Source organism: Rhododendron vialii, chromosome 4a (assembly GCF_030253575.1).
Source record: "Rhododendron vialii isolate Sample 1 chromosome 4a, ASM3025357v1".
Lineage (NCBI taxonomy): Eukaryota > Viridiplantae > Streptophyta > Magnoliopsida > Ericales > Ericaceae > Rhododendron > Rhododendron vialii.
Window position 1 is genome coordinate 13,120,514 of NC_080560.1, and position 20,954 is coordinate 13,141,467.

Below are 20,954 nucleotides of genomic sequence, written 5' to 3' on the forward strand. Positions count from 1 at the left end.
CATAACATGTGAGACTCATGCAGGATCCACATGTAGGCCCCACATGTTATGTGAGGGGTGAGAGTGTACACAGGAAGTACTGAATAATATTCTTCCCCAATTGTTGTGATGAGAGAGTGTCAATGAACCTCGAGCAGCATATCAGTTGATGAGGAAGGAAGTTACGTACTGGAGTACTCAATGATCGAGCAAACTAAAAACTTAGTCAGGCAGTCAAGCAACTAAGAGTTAGTCAGACAGCTAGAATTTGTTAGGCTCATTCCATGTGTAATTCTGTGATTGAGTGAGCAACATCGGTTAGCTATTGTATATATGTAGAGCTCAGGCTCATTTCTGTTGTAATCAAGATTTATATTTTCACAACGAAATGAAATGCAGTTTTATTTCTCTCTCTAAAAGTTGTTAGAGTCATTTTGCTATCAATGAATTTGTTAACATTTGGAAAAAAAAAGATGCATAACATTTTACTAATAGGTACATAATAGACTTAATATGTCCATCATCAAAATTTCTAATGTTCATTGATTAAACATAACAAGTGGCTTTATGATGAAAATGATCATGATCTCATTTGAATATGATAAATTTCATAGATGAAAGAATTAGAATTCCTCTATATGATAAATTTCATATATCATAGAATTAACCTCTCATGGAAAGATTTAGGAAATGTTTGGCCCAATAAATAAGCCGGGCTTATTTTGTCTTCACTTAATTTTTTTTTTTTGTATTTGTTAGTTTTGCGTCGATTTTTTTGTAGATTAATGCTTTATTATGACAAGAGGAATCTAAAATGTAAAAATTATGATCGAAACCAAATTTTTTTTAATAAAGACGAAAAAAATTGGCTTATTTTTGTCTGTATTCGATCAGAAAAACTTGAATTTTGTTCAAAATTATTATTTTTGGATTCTTTTCATCTTGATGAAGTAATAATCCACAAAAAATGTCAAAAAACTAACAAATGTTAAAAAAAAATTTGAATAAGGACAAAAAAATAAGTCATTTTGCTTATTTGGCCAAAATTAATAGGCTTCAGTTTTGTTGGTTTATTTCTTGACTTAAAAAATAAACCAAAAAAGGATCAATATATATAGGATATACTCTCTTCGTTCCTTTCTTAGTCTAGTATTTTATTTAAGGTTGTCCCTTAATAAATGTTTATGTTACAAAGTTAGTAGATAAAAGTTGGTAAAATTTTCATTTGGCCCTTTTGATTAGATTTCTCTATGAAAAGTTAGTGGAAAAAGTAATATTTCCATAAAAGGGTAATTTTGGAAAGCTAGGTTGTTTGAAATAAATGAAAACATCGCCATGAAAATTTGAATTTACGAAGTTGGACACTAAAAAAGGACGGAGAGAGTAAGATGGTATAAGAAAACTATACCTTTTATTGGCCTCGAAAAAGTACAAGAAAAAAATACATTAAAATTTAGTAATATTACTAAAAATTAAGTTTTTAATTCACATTTACACATTCATCTAAACAAAGCAAAATAAAGGAAGCAGGATATAACCTGAAATTGATCTCCACTGAAAATATAGAACTAATAAACTAAATTAAAAGCCTTCCACAAAATAATTGAACATAAATTGAACTCTTGGATCGGAAGCATACCTTGTTGTTGAATAGTGGTTGAATGGTGGTATCATTATTACTCCTTGAAGCAGGGCATAGACAATTGAGCTTTGAAATGGATTGGAGATGCAACCGTTTCAATTGTGGCATCCTAATTGCATTCATGCCTTTGCAAAAACCAGTAAAATTTGGCAGATCTTCAAGAGACAATGACTCCAGTTTCGGAAACACAATATCTTCATCTTCTCCTGCTACTTCTATCTCATGCTCTCCTCCTCCATTAGCATTAGAAACAATCACTTCCAATACACTGCACGCCCATACCTCAAGCCTATGCAATTGCACGAGATTTCTGGCTAGGGCAAGTGAGAACACATAATATCCCAATTTTGGACATCTACCCACATCTACATATGTAAGATTGCAGAGGCAAGCAAGTTGAGTGGGACCCTTCCACAAATGCTTCAGTTGAGGCAAGTCGTATAGGTTCAGAGTTTTCAGCGCACAGAAGGACTCCTTTTCCAGCTGGTCATCGCTTGTGTTGATGAGGCACTCCAAATCTAAACATTTTTCCACTTTCAGCTCTGACAAGTGTTTAAAACCATGTTCGTTCAAATCACAGATTACGTGCCTGACCCCAATAATTGAATCTAACTGTAGATTTGTAGTGATCTTCAAAAGCATCTTAAGCCCACGTATCTCCATAACACCACGACTGACGTCAAGAGCTTTGAGTTCCAATTGATTAGTTGATGGAAGCAAACATTGATCATCAACGGCATTACTTCTTATATTTGATTGCCCCAACGAAATACCGAATGCCCTTATCTTCCCAAGGAAGTCCACATCTCTCGGCCAGACCCAACACTCAATTTTTGGTACATTAATATCCAAAGCCACCAAATTAGGCAACGATGCTAATTCGGCTATGGATGCATTAGTTAATATTATATATTTTCCCTCTTCAACAACATCCCACCCCGTAAAGCTCTTCCCAATATACAACTCTTCCAGCTTCGATAAACTTGTCAAAATGCCATGAGGAATCCTTGTCCCTGCGCAATGCAATAAATCTAGTAGCTTCAAGCGAGTAAGATTACCTATTTCTCTCGGCAACTCTTTGATATAAGATCCAGTAAAGCTCAAAATTTCCAGATTCATAAGCCCTCCGATTGCTGACAAATCTGTATGCAACAAATTGCAATCAGACAGTGACAGGGTTTGAAGGTTGGCTAAGCATCGGAGTGATGGCGACAGTGATGGGATCTCCATCCTTGAAATAGCTACCACTTTGAGTTCCTTCATCCCTTGGTACAAGCTCTCAGGGGATTCCATGAGAGGTCGACGATAATAGTCGTCGGACTCCAGCCGCAAAAGTTGGAGCCTTGGAAACGCTAAATTATCGGGTAGCCCCCACCCCATACCGGTGCATCTCATTGAAATTACACCATAGTTCCCACGTCGTTCTTCCTCTGGCCATTCTTTCAGTGCTTCATCACACCTAACCAAAAACGAATGTTCCTCTCTAGATGCGATCGATATAGCAACATCACGTACCACGTCATGCATTTTAACAAATCGATCATCTGTGCCATCCATCAATAAAAAACATTTCTTCAAGTGATCTACATGGGCACATACTCTGTCTCTTGCTTCTCCCACGCTATCAATTCTCTTAAACAACTTTAGTCCAATCCCATACCTAACAATATCTTCTACCTTAATGTCATAATCTTCTTGAAATAGGGAACAAAGCAAAAAGCATCTCCTGGCTTCCTCACTTTCCAAGTTTTTGTAACTCCGCTCAAGAAGTCTAAACACATTTTCCTCTACTCCCCTTATGTTTTCGCCGATGGACTTGCGAAGTTGTGCAAGAGCAGAACGCCAGGAAGACTCGCCTTTTCCATTGAGTGCCCTTCCAACTGTAAGAATAGCAATCGGTAGGCCTCCGCATTCATTTGCAACTTCTCTTTTGATGGACTGGTAATTAGTGTCGTCTTCTGGAATTCCGGCCATCTCTTTGAAAAGATTCCATGCTTCTTCTTTATGCAAGATTTGAACTGGAAATTTTTTTTGAGATCCCATATCGTTGCAAACCTCTTCGCTTCTTGAAATCACCAAAATTTTGCAACCTTTATGGTCATCTCCGAATGGAATTCCAATATCATTAAGTTCAACTCTCTTCCAAACATCATCCAATATGACGAGAATTCTGGCTTTTTGTTTGAGTTGGCGACGCAACTCATCCGCCCTTCCAGATTCACTCTCTTGCCCAAATGGCAAACCTAGCTCATCTGCGATTTCACCTTGAATCTTCCTCACCTCAACATTTTGTGAAACTGTCGCCATTACAACGTCATCGAACAATTTCTCTTCCTTTGCTTTCTTGGCAACTTGTCTTGCCAGTGTTGTCTTACCAACACCTCCCATCCCACATATTCCAATCATATTATTGACACCATCTTCCTTGAGCGCCTCCATGACTTCCTTCAGGATCAAACTCCTTGATTCAAAACATTTAATATCGTCAGTGGGTCTGGATTCTATCCCGGGTGGAGGAGCGGTGTGCGACACGCGGGTGAAGTCACCACCTTTGTGCAGCTCAGCCACCTTTTCCACCATCTCTTTCTGTCTGTGTAATACCGGAAGAAGACAGCACAAGGCTTTTCTACAAAACGGAAACAAAGAAAGTGAGCTTTGGAAAATGAAAACAAAGCACAGAGAATACTGTTTTGGTAATTGTACAAGACAATTAGGAATGAAGAAGTAGTAGCACGGGACAAGAATAAAAACAAAACTTTGAAATCAAAAGGGAATACAAAGGAGAAGCAACCAAATAAGTAATTTAAAACCCAAGAGAGGATGTACGCTCGTTTTGTTTGCTTCCATGTAAAATATTCGTCACTTTCCCTTTCTGGTTAGAAAAAAAAATTAAAACATTTTTCAAAGTAAAACATTTTCCATCATATGGGCACAAATGATTTCCTCCCAAATTTTTGATTTATTTTACGGCAATGGACCGGAGTCTTCTCCGATAAGTTATTAATTTCAAGAAGTTCCAAATATGGGCTTGTTCGTTCTGGGTCTCAAAATCCTGCGCATGATATTCAATAAATTTTCTATATCTATCTAACTCTGCTCGTTACTCTAAAAAAAAACACCCTTAAAATCCAATTTCTTTAATGACCATGCCAGCAAACTTTCCCTATTTATAAAATTGCAAGCGAATAATTTTCCACTTCACAACCTAAACTCCCTTAAAATCCAATAATTTCTTTAATGACCATATTTCTTCTCTGTACTTGAACTAAGATGACTTTGACTTATTTGGTTTGTTCTTGTGATTATAGGTGGTCTCCCTCCTGCTAACATGAGCATCGTGCCCATTGTTTTTGCGGTAACATTTTTCATTTCCATTTCCCTTTAATTTCTTCTTCTTTGTTGTTTGTTCTAACTACAGTAAATAAGATGAGGGCCAAGAGACGAAATTACCGAAGAGGGAGAGCTGGCGCGTGCTTTACGGACTGGGAGGGAGAGCTGACCGGATGGGGAAATCGCAGGAGTGGTTCACCGCTTGCCAAGAAAAAAGAAAGCCGAAGCCAGGGGTACCGTTTCGGTTGGGGGAGGAGAGAGAGATGTTTGCAGTAAATGAAAGAGAGAAGAATAAGAGGTTTGCGTGGGAGATAATTGCTGGAAAAGGGAATTGGAGATTGGTTTATATGAGCTGGGAAAACGTAAAGAGTTTGAATTGTAAACTGAGGTTGAAATGTAAACGGAGGGTCCGCGTACAATCCAAAATCCTCCCAACCAATAAGAACAAGACACCTCAGTCAAAAGTGGGGCAACCCATTTTTATCCTACCTCTCCAACTAAGCTATGGTTGGACATTGGTTACTATAAACAGCGAGAAAAGGGAACCAACACCTAAAGCAAATTGCTTTCCCACCCCCCGGCCTGCGCCACAGAAATACCCAACCCCATTTTTTCTTATTTCTTTTTTATTTTCTTAATAATTTTTATATTTTTTTTCTCTTTTATTTATTTAATATTATTTAAGTGTTTCGATTTTCAATCTGGTTGAATCGGTGCAAAGATCTTATTTTTTTTTATCGTTTTATCTTCAATAGTTATAATGAATTTTTGGCTACAAGGCCTTTCAACGAGAATACTAAGGCTCCTTATTTAGTTTCAGAACTCTCTTGGAGTGTTTATTGAAAGGTCTTAGAGCTGAAAATTCATTACGACCATTTAGGATGAAATGATAAGAAAAATAAGATCTTTGCACCTGATGAAGCGGTCTTTGGTCACCTCCGGAGGAGGTGCTCCTCAACTGTCCACCTGATCCTCCAGTGGATGAAACGGCTTCTGGCGTGCTCGATTAACGACCTGCAATACAAAACAAAAAACTATGGGCACCGGTGTGGCTGTCGCCATCACCCCTCCGATGCCTAAGTCAGTTGATCTGCTTTAGAAGAGAGTATGGACTGAGTATGAGTTGTCTAGTATTGCGTACCTTTATGAGGTGGAGGTGTGATCTTTATATAGGCATTTTTGGAAGAATCACTTGGGACCGGGACTCTTAAGTCTCATCCGCTCGTGGCAGGTATAGATAGGTGATGAAACGGTTTTGGGTCACCTCCGGAGGAGGGGTTCCTCAACTGTCCATCTCATCCTCTAGCGGATGATATGGCTTTTGGGGTGCTCGATCTGTGACCTGCGAAATAGAAACAGTAAACTATGGGCACCGGCGTGGCTGTCGCCATCGCCCCTCCGATGCCTAAGTCAGTCAATTTGCCTTAGCTAGATAGAATTGATTGTATGTTAATTGTGTACCTTTATTTTATAGAGGTGGTGTCTCTATATAGGCATCTTAGGAGGAGTCCCATTGGGACTGGGACCTTTAGGTCTAATCCGTTGATGATGAACTTGGATGAGCTTTGGAGTGTCCTCTCTAGCTTAGGACTTTTTGATTCTTATCTAGACCAAGAGTCCTTATGACATATGGGTTCTTCAAGATTATCCCTTGGGATCTGTAGGCCTTATCCCTTCGTGTGGAATAAGGCATTGGTTGTTTTGGGAGTCCTTTTGACTGCATGAGTTTCCTCCGTAGAGTACTTCATAATAATTGGTTTCAGGAAGTTAGTTTGTCATTCCCTTGGTGATCCAGCTCCTAGGCTGAGTTGATTGTCACGTTTGCTGAGCTCACCTCATGGGCTGAGCTCGATGATCTTATGAGCTGCGCCGATGAGCTTATCTTTCCCTTGGGCCGGTTAGTCAAGGCTAACCCTTATGGGCTAGAATTAGTTGGGTCTAATGCCTGTGGGCTAGACTTCATGTTTATTAGGCCTTTTAGCTTAAGCCCTCCGGCCTGTGCTGGGCTCCTTGTGCTGAGCTGACCTTGGGAGGTTATTCTATCCTTATCAGCTACTCCCCTATTTCCTGGCTCGTGCTCTTCTTAGCAAGGGAAAGGAAACACTATTTGTTTTTGAACTAATGACTATGCTGGCTTATCTAATCATGTTGCGGCGTACATAGCCATTATTTGGTCTTGGAACTCTTCGTGGACATGTGGTCCTATGATCATGTCATTGTTTCTAACTTTGTTGAACAGCTTTGTTGGCCGGCCTTGCTGAATAACAAACCGATGAGAATGTTTAGGGGGCTAAATAGAGTGTGCCCTTTTACATTGATCCACACCCATCTATGGTAGTTGTTTCAACCATGGGGTATCTAGCCTTAGCTTTGCTGAGTGACAATGCTTGTCTTAGAGTGGTTATTCTATGCCTTAGCATAAGGTTTGCTCATGCCTTAGCATGAATCTTGGAATAACACCTAATGCCTTTAGCATGAGGCTTGCTCACGCCTTAGTATGAGGCTTGGAATAACACCTCATGCTTTTAGCATGAGATTCGCTCATGCCTTAGTATGAGGTTTGCTCATGCCTTAGCATGAGACTCAAAATAATACCTCATTCCTTTAGCATGAGGTTTGCTCATGCCTTAGCATGAGACTTGTAATAACATCTCATTCTTTAGCATGAGGTTCGCTCATGCCTTAACATGAGACTTAGAATAACACCTCATGCCTTTAGCATGAGGTTCGTTCACGCCTTAGCATGAGGTTTGCTCACGCCTTAGCATGAGACTCAGAATAATACCTCACCCCTTTAGCATGAGGTTTGTTCACGCCTTAGCATGAGACTTTGGATAACATCTCATTCCTTAGCATGAGGTTCGCTCATGCCTTAACATGAGACTTAGAATAATACCTCATGCCTTTAGCATGAGGTTCGCTTACGCCTTAGCATGAGACTCAGAATAATACCTCATGCCTTTAGCATGAGGTTTGCTCACGCCTTAGTATGAGGCTTGGAATAACACCTCATGCTTTTAGCATGAAGTTCGCTCATGCCTTAGTATGAGGTTTGCTCATGCCTTAGCATGAGACTCAGAATAATACCTCATTTCTTTAGCATGAGGTTTGCTCACGCCTTAGCATGAGACTTGTAATAACATCTCATTCCTTAGCATGAGGTTCGCTCAATACCTCATGCCTTTAGCATGTGGTTTTCATAGTCTTCATTTTTTAGGGCGTCCTTAGCTGGCCCATGATCTTCTAGATTTTACTGGGTCAATGGCTTAGTCTGGGTCTTCACGTACTGAGCAGCTGCGCGCTTTAGCTAACTTAGCACCTTTCTGAGATTTGATTTCAACTCAGGTTTGTTTGTCCAAAGCTCTTTGGACTTGGCTGAGGAGGCTTGTAGGCCACACTCTCGGACTTTTAGCGTGAGCTCCGTAAGCTCGGGCCCTTTAGCACCAACTTTATGGCTTTTGGGATGTTCTATTTTCCAAGAATTTGACAGCTCTTTTTCTTATGAGGTGGCTAGCATGTAAGCCCTATCTTCTGAATGATGAGGAAAAAGGTTTTGCCCTTCTGAATCTGGTTCAGGTTTTCCAATTTGTTCCCTCGTAGGGTCAACTTTTTTGGGAAGGAGATCCTCTGCTCAGAGGTTTCTCAATTTGACCAAAGTACTGTGATACTTTGCCATTATCTTTCCCCTTGTGTGCTTTTGTCCCCAATTAGCATCTAGGTTATCGCGCTGATCCCGTAGAATCTTGTAAGCATGTCCATAGGATGTCTCTTGGAGGTGACTTGTTTGAGTCTTTAGTTATGTATATCGAGTTGGCTCTCTTGTAATCGAGCTAGTTTAATGTGCTGAGCTACACCGTGGTGCTTACTATGCTTGTCCCTTGGGATGAGCTGGTCTGTTTTATACTCAGCTTCATGTATTCCCCCATTACTTTAGACCTCGTGAGGTCAGGAAAAGGGAAACACTTGAGAGGGTGATTACTTTTCGTGCTTTTATCTGGCACATCGAATGCGAGCAACATGGGTCATTTTTTGGGCATGTAGCCTCATTGCAACTATTGGTTGTAACCTTGGGCAACCCTGTCCCTTAGGACTGTCTTTACTTGAACTCTTTGTGTTGAATCGAACATGATGATCTGCTCGGCCTAACTAAGCTATGCTTAGGGTGACCATGTCCCTTAGGACTTTTAGTTGAGCTCTTCTGTCATGTGTTTATTGTGTTGGCTGAGCTTATCTCTTAAGATTAGTTAGTCTTAAATCTTTATCCCTTGGGATTGTTGACGGGCTAGGTTCTGTTGTCCAATTGAGGTACTCGTTTTGAGATACTCTCCTGGGTTATCCATTAAGATATTTTATGTTTGTCACCTCCCATAGGAGGTGTTTCAGTCACCTAAGATGATCAAATCCTTTGTTGAAGTAACTTGGTGGACCACATAGCTGGGCTGATGATGGTGCCATGTTAATCCTCGAAGATGATTTAGACGATGTTGCCTTTCATGCTCAGCTCTCTGAACGAGTCTGAGCTCTTATATGTGTATTTGCTTAGAAATTTTCATGTTTCCGTGGAGGTGAGTTACTCATTTACTTAGGACTGGGCTTCACCCATTGGTTGTTCAAACTCCGTAAGCTTTTTATAGCTACTTCCAAAGCTCTAGCTTTGGATGAGAAGACCTGTATGTCCATATACTTCCTTACTCCCCCAAGTGTTAAGGTGTTCGAAAAATAGCTTAACACTTGTAGATTGTGTAATTGTTTCTTGTGGGTCGTTGGCCTTATGACTAGTTGTCCCTTTTACCAATTGCCTTTTAAGGACTGTTGTCATTCATTGCGCGTTTGGATTTGCCGTGGCGTTAGAGCGAGGAGCTGTCGAGAACTGTGGTCCGTTTTTGCTTAGTCGAGCATAGGGAGTGCTATGTATTTGAGCTTTGAAGCCTATTCTATGTCTGTGAACTTGAAAATTTTCCTAAGCTTATTTTATTGCATAGTTATGCTACGTCTGTGAGCTTGAAAATTTTTCAAAACTTCTTTTGTTGCATAGCCGTGCTACGTCTGTGAGCTTGAGAATTTTTTAAAACTTCTTTTATTGCATAGCTGTGCTACGTTTGTGAACTTGAAAATTTCCTTAAGCTTCTTTTGTTGCATAGTTGTGCTATGCCTGTGAGCTTGAAATTTTTTCTAAACTTCTTTTACTGCATAGCTGTGCTACGTCTGTGAGCTTGAAAATTTTTCTAAGCTTCTTTAAGTGCATAGCTATGCTACGTCTGTGAGCTTAAAAATTTTCCGAAGCTTCTTTTAGTGCATGGTTGTGCTACGTCTATGAGCTTGAAAATTTTCCTAAACTTTTTTTACTGCATAGCTGTGCTACGTCTGTGAGCTTGAAATTTTTTTTCTAAGCTTCTTTTAGTGCATAGCTGTGCTACGTCTATGGGCTTGAAAATTTTTCTAAGCTTCTTTTGTTGCATAGTTGTGCTACGTCTGTGAGCTTGAAAATTTTCCTAAACTTCTTTACTGCATAGCAGTGCTATGTCTGTGAGCTTAGAAATTTTCCTAAACTTCTTTTAGTACATAGCTGTGCTACGTCTGTGAACTTGAAAATTTTCCTAAACTTCTTTTAGTGCCTGGCTGTGCTACGTCTATGAGTTTGAAAATTTTCCTAAGCTTCTTTTACTGTATAGCTGTGCTACGTCTGCGAGCTTGAAAATTTTTCTAAGCTTCTTTTAGTGCATAGCTGTGCTACGTCTATAAGCTTGGAAATTTTTCTAAGCTTCTTTTACTGAATAGCTGTGCTACATCTGTGATCTTGAAAAAATTTCTAAGTTTTTTTTGTTGCATAGCTGTGTTACGTCTGTGAGTTTTGAAATTTTCCTAAGCTTCTTTTGTTGCATAGCTGTGCTACGTCTGTGAGCTTGAGAATTTTCTAAAGCTTCTTTTATTGCATAGCTGTGTTACGTCTGTGATTCTCATTAAGGTTAGAATCACCTTGGGTTCCTGAATAAGGAATTGACCCGAGCTCAGCCTAGTTATGCAGGTTGCTTATGAAGACATTGTCATCCATGTTATCCATCTGGTGGTATAGTTATGCAACGATTTTCACTTATCTTGCTTTATGGTAAGGATGCGGATTGTTGGTTTGCTGTGACACTGGCCATTAGTAACCTGTAAGGCTCTCACTGAGCTCTTTGAAGTTGCTTATGTTACTCTGTTGGAGATTGTTAAATCTCATGCGCGTGCTTCCCTTTAGGGAAGGCTCGGCACATGACCTCATTTGGTATCGCCTGGAGATGTGTTAGAGACTTATACGTCTCTGAATGATCCGATGGTCCGTGGTGCCATTGAATGTTTCATCTGCGGCATCTTGAACTCCCTTAGGAGCGGGGGCTTTATTATTTTGGCCGTGAAGGGAGAATCGGTGACTTGGATTAACTTTTCCACAGCAGTGGTAGCTTTTCCTTTAACTTGTTTAATCAGCCCCTCGATTTAGGTTTACCTCCATAGAAGGGCTTCTTGGGAGAGATTTTTGATCTCTCTCGATGCGACTCGATCGCCTCTTTTTGGGATCGGTATTACTGTCCCTTTTTTGTTCTTCAAGTGGACTGATGAATCAGCTTTGTCTTCAGCTCCGACCTGATCCTCTTTGAGGAATATTGAATCCTTGTATGACTATATCTCGTAGATTCCGGATTACCTCTTTGAGGAATATTGAGTTCTTGTAGGACTGTATCTCGTAGATTGCGGATTACCTCTTTGAGGAATATTGAGTCCTTATAGGACCGTATCTCGTAGATTCCGGATTACCTCTTTGAGGAATGAGGGGTCCTGCCTTAGCTTGGAATCCTTATGCATCCCTGATTACGTATATCAGAGATGTTTCGTGCTTATCTTGTTTGATGGCATCCTTTATCCCTTAGAATTTGGTTCTTTCCTTATCCAGTTGGGATATCTTTATTGGAATAAGTATATTCTTTGGATAATATTAAGAATATTATCCTTCCCTTTGTAGCTATGGATCAGAGCTAGTCCTTGGACCTTATGACAGCTTTGTCTGAGGAGCGGAGCTAGCATACTCTGACTTTAGCTTCAGATGAGATGACACAGAGAGGTCCAGGTAAGGCTGGTTTCTACTCCCCAGGTTTGTGATTCTTGTAGTGCTGACCTCCTTAGGTTTACCATACTTATCATGGACTTTCGTCCAAATTGGTGAGTTATTTGTTTAACTCCCCATTCATTCGTGTCGCATCCGTTAACCCTTGGGTTAAAACTTCCACTTGATCTTCCAAGGGTTCGATTACTCCTTGCATAATATCAGCTTGTTTCAGACGGCGAATGCCGCTAGATCGAGTCACCGTGGGTGAGATGTCCTTCTGGTGACTTTTTTGACGTGAATGAATATATTTTCTGAAGCCGTTAATCAAATATCCGTTGTGGAAACTGTTCACCGTGAAGGGTTGAGAATGATATCTCGTTTCCCACAGACGGCGCCAACTAATGAAGCGGTTTTTGGTCACCTCCGGAGGAAGTGCTCCTCAACCGTCCACCTGATCCTCCAGTGGATGAAACAGCTTCTGGCATGCTCGATTAACGACCTGCAATACAAAACAAAAACTATGGGCACCGGTGTGGTTATCGCCATCACCCCTCCGATGCCTAAGTCAGTCGATCTGCTTTAGAAGAGAGTATGGACTAAGTATGAGTTGTCTAGTATTGCGTACCTTTATGAGGTGGAGGTGTGATCTTTATATAGGCATTTTTGGAAGAATCCCTTGGGACCGGGACTCTTAAATCTCATTCGCTCGTGGCAGGTATAGATAGGTGATGAAACGGTTTTGGGTCACCTCCGGAGGAGGGGTTCCTCAACTGTCCATCTAATCCTCCAGCGGATGATATGGCTTTTGGGGTGTTCGATCTGCGACCTGGGAAATAGAAATAGTAAACTATCTGCACCGGCGTGGCTGTCGCCATCGCCCCTTCGATGCCTAAGTCAATCGATTTGCCTTAGCTAGATAGAATTGATTGTATGTTAATTGCGTACCTTTCTCTTATGGAGGTGTTGTCTCTATATAGGCATCTTAGGAGGAGTCCCATTGGGACTGGGACCTTTAGGTCTAATCCGCTGATGATGAACTTGGATGAGCTTTGGAGTGTCCTCTCTAGCTTAGAACTCTTTGATTCTTATCTAGACCAAGAGTCCTTATGACATATGGGTTCTTCAAGATTATCCCTTGGGATCTGTAGGCCTTATCCCTTCGTGTGGAATAAGGCATTGGTTGTTTTGGGAGTCCTTTTGACTGCACGAGTTTCCTCCGTAGAGTACTTCATAATAATTGGTTTCAGGTAGTTAGTTTGTCATTCCCTTGGTGATCCAGCTTCTAGGCTGAGCTGATTGTCACGTTTGCTGAGCTCACCTCATGGGCTGAGCTCGATGATCTTATGAGCTGCGCCGATGAGCTTATCTTTCCCTTGGGCCAGTTAGTCAAGGCTAACCCTTATGGGCTAGAATTAGTTAGGTCTAATCCCTGTGGGCTAGACTTCATGTTTATTGGGCCTTCTAGCTTAAGCCCTCCGGCCTGTGCCGGGCTCCTTGTGCTGAGCTGACCTTGGGAGGTTATTCTATCCTTATCAGCACTGATTCAGACGAATTAAAAATTGGAACACTAAATTTTTTAACTAAATTTTTTAATATATGAATGGTGTAAAAAAAATAAGTGTTCCGATTTTCAATTTGTCTGAATCGGTACAAAGATCTTATTTTTCTTATCATTTAATCCTAACATTGGAAGGTCTTTGTGGAGCATTGCCAAGGTGATTCGATTCTTGCTTTCTTCCAACATTGTCGAATGGAAGGTGGGTTTGGTCTCTCAGATTAATCGAGGTGCGCATATGCTGGCTCTGACACCCCACTTATCAATAATGCCTAGCTATCCATGTTGCCCTAGCAAAAAATCACGGAGGATTAAAGGCAATATCAGAGAAAAGGAGAAGGTTGAATTTTCAAAATATTTGAGTAAGATCTTCAACTGCTTACCTTCAAAATACTGTTCTTGACCAGATGAAGCTCATGGAGTGCAATATTTATGTTCATTCGGTCTTTTTGGATCTTGATGAGGGAGATCAAATTTTCCATCATTTTCCTGCTATCTGTCTTCTCGATTAAGAGCATAGGGTCTACAATCTCCATAACAAGTTGAGGCAAGGCAATCATTACCAGCTGGGAAGAGTTGGATATTGACGGAGGAATTGGGCCATTAAATTGGTTGCCCCATAGCTAAAGGGTCTGGAGGTGAGAGGGAACATGAAACCCAATGTCGGCGAAAGACTACCCCGAAGTCGTTTAACAGGCACAGATAATATTTCTAGCAACTATAGGTTGTACAAGGAAGGTGGGGTGGTACCTGAAACTTGAGTGGCACCCAGTGCAAGGATCCCCAGATTTTTCAATTGACCAAAAGCATTTGGAATACTTCCTCCAAACGGATTGTCAATAACACAATGTTTACCAGAGAAGTAAGATTCCCAATTGACGGAGGAATCCCTCCAGTCAAATTATTTTTATTAAGGTCGAGGGATAAGAGTCTCGGCATTGAATAACCAAGTTCTTTTGGGAACTCTCCAACTAGCTTATTTCCGCGTACACTAAGGAACCTGAGATTGGTGCAACGAGATAGGCTTGGTGGAATTTTCCTTTCAAAACCGTTAAGGACCAAATTAAGTATCTATAACCTGAAAAGATTACCAAGTTTAGTTGGAATTTCACCTGTAAAAGTGTTGTTTACGAGGGTAAGCACCTGGAGAAAACTGAGGTTTCCAATGTAAGGAGACAAAGAACCCGTTAAACCTTTAGACCTGGGGTCTATGACGGTGACTCGTTCTTGTCGACGACCGCGTTTGACACCTTCCCAGTGACAGAAATGGAGAGACTCATTCCATGAGCTCAAGGCGTGTTGATATTCTAGGAGAATATTTGACTTGAAGGCCAATAATGCATGAAAATTAGTCTCGTTGCTAGCAATACTTGACTCATCTTCGTGTTGTGTGGTTTGAGTTCTCAATTATGTTTGAACTACGTACTACATATGTAACATGAAGATCCAAGTTCAACCACATGATATCTACATAATTGACTCTAGTCGTCTCATTGGTCAAATCTTTATAGTAGTAGTACATGGGTCCTGGAAATGTGGGGTTGAAGAAGAGGACACTGATTGGCAGCCTTTAGAATGGAGCAGCTCACCTCTGTATCCCAACGTCCATCTAAACTTAATTTTGGAGGTCCCGAAAGAGTTTTAACTTCACTTATCCGATGCATTCATTTTATAGAAGATGCGAAAACAATGTCATTGCAAAAGATTAGCTTGATTGGAGTTGGATAGACAAGCGAACGGATCGTGTTTTTTTTTTTTTTAATCAAATATATACAAGTTCTGTCTAGGGGTGTAAAAATTGGCTAACTCTGTTAACGGAATGAGGAAAAATGACGATTCAATACCTTAAAAATCACCCACACTGACTCCCTTATCCATAAAAAAAATGTCAACGCTGACTCCTTCATCTTAACGGTCTTTTTGACAAAAAGGTGCTAATTGATTTACAGTTATAGTTGAGGCGACTTGTATGGGCAATTTTAAATATTAAGGGATCTCCGTGAAAAAAAATTATAGTTGAGGGGGTCTCTGTGTACTTTAACATATTTTTTATATTATACGCGTGAGAGCGTTGAATAATACTTAATTCAGTACAATGTCATAGTGTGGCCAAATTGGTCATGTAAAAGAACAAAGGTGAGGTATGTTTACAACAAAAAAAAGTTCATAAACAAAAAATTGTACTGTTCAATACATGTGGATCATACTTAATGTAGATTGAACAATCATTGACAGAGTTTTGTCCGAAGTGATGGTTTAAAATTGTGTGCGTTCTATAACCATTTTCGTGACATAAGTAGAAGAGAAGCATAATAAAAGCTGATTATTGAGTTAAATATCCAAGAAATTTCCAAGGTCACGAGGAGACTCATTAAATTATACTCCCTCCGTTCCTTTTTAAGTGTCCTACTTCATAACTCCAACTTATTAAAAAGACATCATCATTATATCTTTCATATCAATTTTTTTCTCCACTTTTCCTATTTACCCATTATCATTATACTTTTACTCACTCACTTTTCAAAATGGAATATACTTTTAGGGGCAAAATAGACAATTCACCAACTTTTACCCACTAACTTTACAAAATGGACACTTATTAAGGGACAGCCAAAAATGGAATACTGGACTATAAATAAGGGACGGAGAGAGTACTAAAAATCAACTGAAAGATTTTAATATTGGCCCAAGCTGATTATTGAGTTAAATATCCAAGAAATTTCCAAGGTCAAGTGAAGACTCATTAAATCATACTCCATCCGTTGCAAAATGAGTGACCATTTTGGGAAAGCGTGTCATTTTCAATTGTTTATATCTTTCAATATGTGAGTGTTAAAAAATATGCAATATAGATTTTATTTAATAAATTTTAATTAGTTCTATTAAACAAAAATTTTAAAATCACATAAATTAAACTTCATAAATTGAAAGTTAAAGGTATTTTAAAATGACACGAAACCTCCAAAAGATTACTCATTTTGAAACGGAGGAAGTATTCAAAATCGACTGATAGATTTTAATATTGGCCCATGGTGTAACGACACTAAACAAAAGCGGGCCAAACTTCCTACAGCCCCCCTCCCACACGTACAGTCGAGACTCATTTGGAGGAATATTGACTTGAAATTCGTAAAAGTCTTTGTCGTATTACTATTAGGATTTGGCACCATCCAAGAGATTTCCAAGGTGAAGATCGACGAGACTCATTTGGAGGACGTAAAAGTCTTTGTCGTATTAGGATTTGGCACCATGTGGTATATCACCATCTCTCATGAAGAAGAGGTAATGCCTGACACATCAGATAAAAAGTTAGGAAGAGAGAGAATCGCAATAATGAAGGCCTTAGAGCAAGTGCATAAGATTCTTTATTTTTCCTTCTTTTTTTTAAGTAAAGAGTAAATTCAGAAAAAGTAACCTAAATCAGCCTAGGTACTCTCAAAGGTATAATACATTTGGCCGCAGAGGCTTGATAACTTTAGAGAGGAACTGTGTAAAATCCTAACTTTTAAAAGTTTGTCACGTGATCCGAATAGAAACTCAACACTTTAATTTAAATTCTAATGGTAAGATGAGCTACAGGAAGCGAATCGTAGTCTGTATAACAAATGGATCCTGATTTAATTTTGTAAATACTAAGGGACAATCGAGTTACATCTGATACACTGTACGAGCTATTTTAAGTTAGGATTTTTCCTTGAAAATCGAACACTGCTACGATGATCCTCATATTTTTATTTGTTTATGTTGAAATTATAAGAATTTTTGGAGACCGAAATTTGTACGCGAACAGACCAGAATAGCGATGATCTGGCGCGAAGCACCACGTGGTACAATGTGGTGCTTTGTGGTGACATGTGGCATGCACGGGTGAAATGGGTGTTGATTCAACTTTTGAATCCACCAAAGTGTATATATTCATGTATAAGGATATTATATTTGTTAATTACATTTAGTAATTGGGATATTAGCCTCACCCCTGTTTTCTTCCACCGTTTACAAAGAGAGAGAGAAAGAAAGAGCAAAGGAAGAAAAAGAGAAGAAGAAGAACGAACTCCTGTAGTCGACTACTACCCCGTCGAACATGCCGCTCGTCAGAAGACTCCATTGCCGAACTCCCTTTTTCTCTCTCTTCTGGTAATCTCACTTTCTCACTCTCTAATTTACATTAAAACGTGTATTTTATGTATAGTACAGGACACACAAATCACGCACAACATCGCAAACCCATCGATCTTCCATAGCACTCCTCACTTTCTCTCGGGTTCTCTCCGCCATCTGCTCAAAACAGAAAACCCCTCTTTTCGGCAAATTCTGAAATCACGACTCAACATGATTAACACTAAATTTCCAATGACTAAGTCTCTAACTGAAGTATTAGAAATCTAGGTGCCTGTATTGATTACCCAATCGTTGCTGGCCGTCGAAGCCGGAAACAAAAAATACTGATTGAGTTAACTGAAGGGAATTTGGGGATTTCCCAGAAATCCTATTGAAACCCCTGCTCTATTAAAGAAGACACAATTCAACCCTAGACTTCTAGTTATATATGACGGAACGACCCTGAGCTTGGAACATCAAAAAATAGCCTGGACTTGGGAATTTTGTCCTAAGACGGATTACATGGAAGGTGGCTGAAACTAAGTTATAAAATGATACTATTCTAGTTTTAGCTAAGTTGGTAGTAAATGTGATTTTGTGAGTAATTGTCACGATAATTATGTGTTTAGATGCAAGTATTGTGGAGTACTGAAGTGGTCGCGTGTTAAAGCTAAACGCTACTTCTTTTTGGTGAGTTGCGCATACCTTAGTTGCATATATTTTCTCTAATTTTGGAAGGAGATGCCATTGCTTGATTTTGCTAGAAAATATGGAATTTGAACTTCCTATTTGGTTTAATTGATGTCAATGCATGCGATGGCTGGTTTATAAATCTTTTGAGTTTCAATTAAATTAGATCATGGCAATATGTTTTGAAAACTTGAAATTTTACTGGTTGCTAGTACATGCTAGTGATAATATGATTCATTTGAACGGTGTCCCGAGCGCTAGGGGACGGGTAAAGATACTAGTGGCATGGAGTAATATGGTAGGAGATGCAGTCAGGCATCACAGGGTAATGATATCTTACCACTCTTCATTGAGGTCTGATAAGCACCCGATAATGCATTGAAGGGTGAGCTAGTTTTCTAGTCTTAGTTCAATTTAATCGTTAAATAATTGTTTTTAATTGCTTTTGCTCGTTAGATTTGTTGATTTTATTTTTGTAGAAAATCGGTCGAAACAGAAATTTTAAAGCCCAAAGCATGCCAAGACCCGAAGGTGACCAAGGCTAGGAGACCAAGGCAAGGGCAAGGCCAGACCAAAGCCAAGGCAACTGCTGGGGCTAAGCTGCTCGGCATCGATGGGAAGAATTACATTACATCGATGCCGAAGTACTTAGAGGATCAGTCCTAAGCTGTTAGGCATCGATGGAAAGAAATGCATTACATCGATGTCGAGGCCTTTAGCACAGCAACTAAGCCATTCTCCATCGATGCCGAGGGCTTTAGCCGGGCATCTTTGGAGCATTTTGAGAATATTCCGTGCGCAAATCTTGGAGGGATAAATAGGAATGATGTCATTTGTACAAACAACTTTTTGCTTACATAATTCTAGATCTATAGTAGATTTTACTTGTTTTTGAATTGTTCTTCATTTTCCAGCTTTGAATACTTAATTCCCAGTCTTTATTAATTAGTTTTTGCCATTGTTCTTTTAATTAAAGTTGTAGACAATCATCCGATCTATCATTTAATCTAGTTTTCTTCAAGTGTTGTTATTTCAATTATGATAGCTAGATTTTTGCTTGCTCTTATCTCCATAGATATATGTGAGTAGTTTTTCAAGGTTGGGTCATGGGGTGATTAGCACCTCGTGGCTCGAGTAAAATTGTATTTTTCACCATAAAGTTTGAATCTTTGGTTTGAAAATCGATGTGAAGTTCGGGTTTGTTTGTCAAATTGCCGAGGTGTTAACCTCCTTGATCATGTGTAGGTAAGAGCATCGCCTACTTACCACACATGATGCTTGGAGCTCTGTCGCACGAGGCGTTTGCTAAATGAATTCTAGAGCTTGCTTGGTAGATGAACCATTTTATCTTCCAGGTTGAGTTTCTCAAACCGCGTAATTGGGTGAGAAATGTAATTGGACTCGAGTCGTGGGTGTTAGGATCTCCTAGACCTAGCCTGCCTTTTATTAGTTAATTCGTTTTTAATTTAACTATTTAATTTCCACCTCAAAGTAAAAACAAAGTTGGCTGTCTAAAAGCCAAAAACCGTGCTTACATCTACAAATCCAGCAAAGCCGTACTAATTATTCCCTTGGATACGATCCCGGTCTTTCGGATTATTATGCGTCAATTGAATGCCTATGCGTCAATTGAATGCCTATACCCTACGCTTGGGGTGATCTTATTTGATATATCGACGAACGAAGTATTTTTGGCGCCATTGCCGTTGCCGGGGATTTCTTATTATGGCTTTCTTGGAGGTTCGACAAACCACTATAAGTATCCCGCTTCTTTCTAGTAGTAGTAGTAGTTTAGTAGTTTATGTGTTAGTTGCTCATGTTTAGTTTGGTGGATACCTCTAACCTGGCCTGATACCAAACTTGAGGTGTAACGAAGCCAAGTTAAATATCGAGTTTGTTTTTAGCTAGTTTAGTTTAGTTGATTGCATTGCTTAGCCGAGGTGGTGGCATAACCCCTCTCATATCTTGTTTGTTGAGTTGAGGCGGGGCCTAGCCCCTCTAGTCTGGTAGTTTGTTGGTAGTTAGTTAGTTGGTAGAATTTGTTTGTGTATGCCTGTGTACCAAAGCCCTATTTCCAATCAGCTTCATTGTTCTTCTTCACCACCAAGAATCTGGAGTATTGCTCGGGCATATCCTGCCCATTTTTCGCCTCGCAAATTAAATCGCAAACGATATCGCAAAGGCCCAATGGCCGAAGAAGCTACAGTTCGTACTCTTCGCGAATATCTCAATCCAGAATGGGGTCCTCAAATATCGCCTATCGTTATTCCGACTCTGGCTGCTGGGAATGTCTTTGATTTCAAGGCTAAGTATCTCAGGGTTGTTCCAGAATTTCGGGGTTGAGAATTGGAGGATCCGTATTCCCATATTTGGGAGTTTGAATCTGTTCTGCATTCCTTGGTCCCTAATCAGAATCAGTTTGATCAGGCTCGCCTCAAGCTTTTCCCATTCACTTTGAAGGACAAGGCGAAACAATGGCTTAATTCTTTGAAGCCTCGATCATTGCGTACTTGGGGAGAAGTTCAGGATGCCTTTACTATTAAGTTCTTTCCTGCTAGCCGAACGAAGTTGCTTATGGA

General features: G+C 39.8%; 1 protein-coding gene across 3 annotated transcripts in view; it reads right to left on the reverse strand.

Annotated features, from left to right (window-relative positions):
• The window catches only part of LOC131324432 (disease resistance protein At4g27190-like), an 82,202-nt gene that overhangs the window by 3,720 nt on the left and 57,528 nt on the right, over positions 1 to 20,954 (reverse strand). For all 3 annotated transcript variants that reach the window (XM_058356398.1, XM_058356397.1, XM_058356396.1), the window contains exon 2: positions 1,619 to 4,211. In XM_058356398.1, the coding sequence (XP_058212381.1) occupies positions 1,619 to 4,201 (2,583 nt within the window). In that variant the 5' untranslated portion in view covers positions 4,202 to 4,211. The remainder of the gene's footprint in view (positions 1 to 1,618; positions 4,212 to 20,954) is intronic.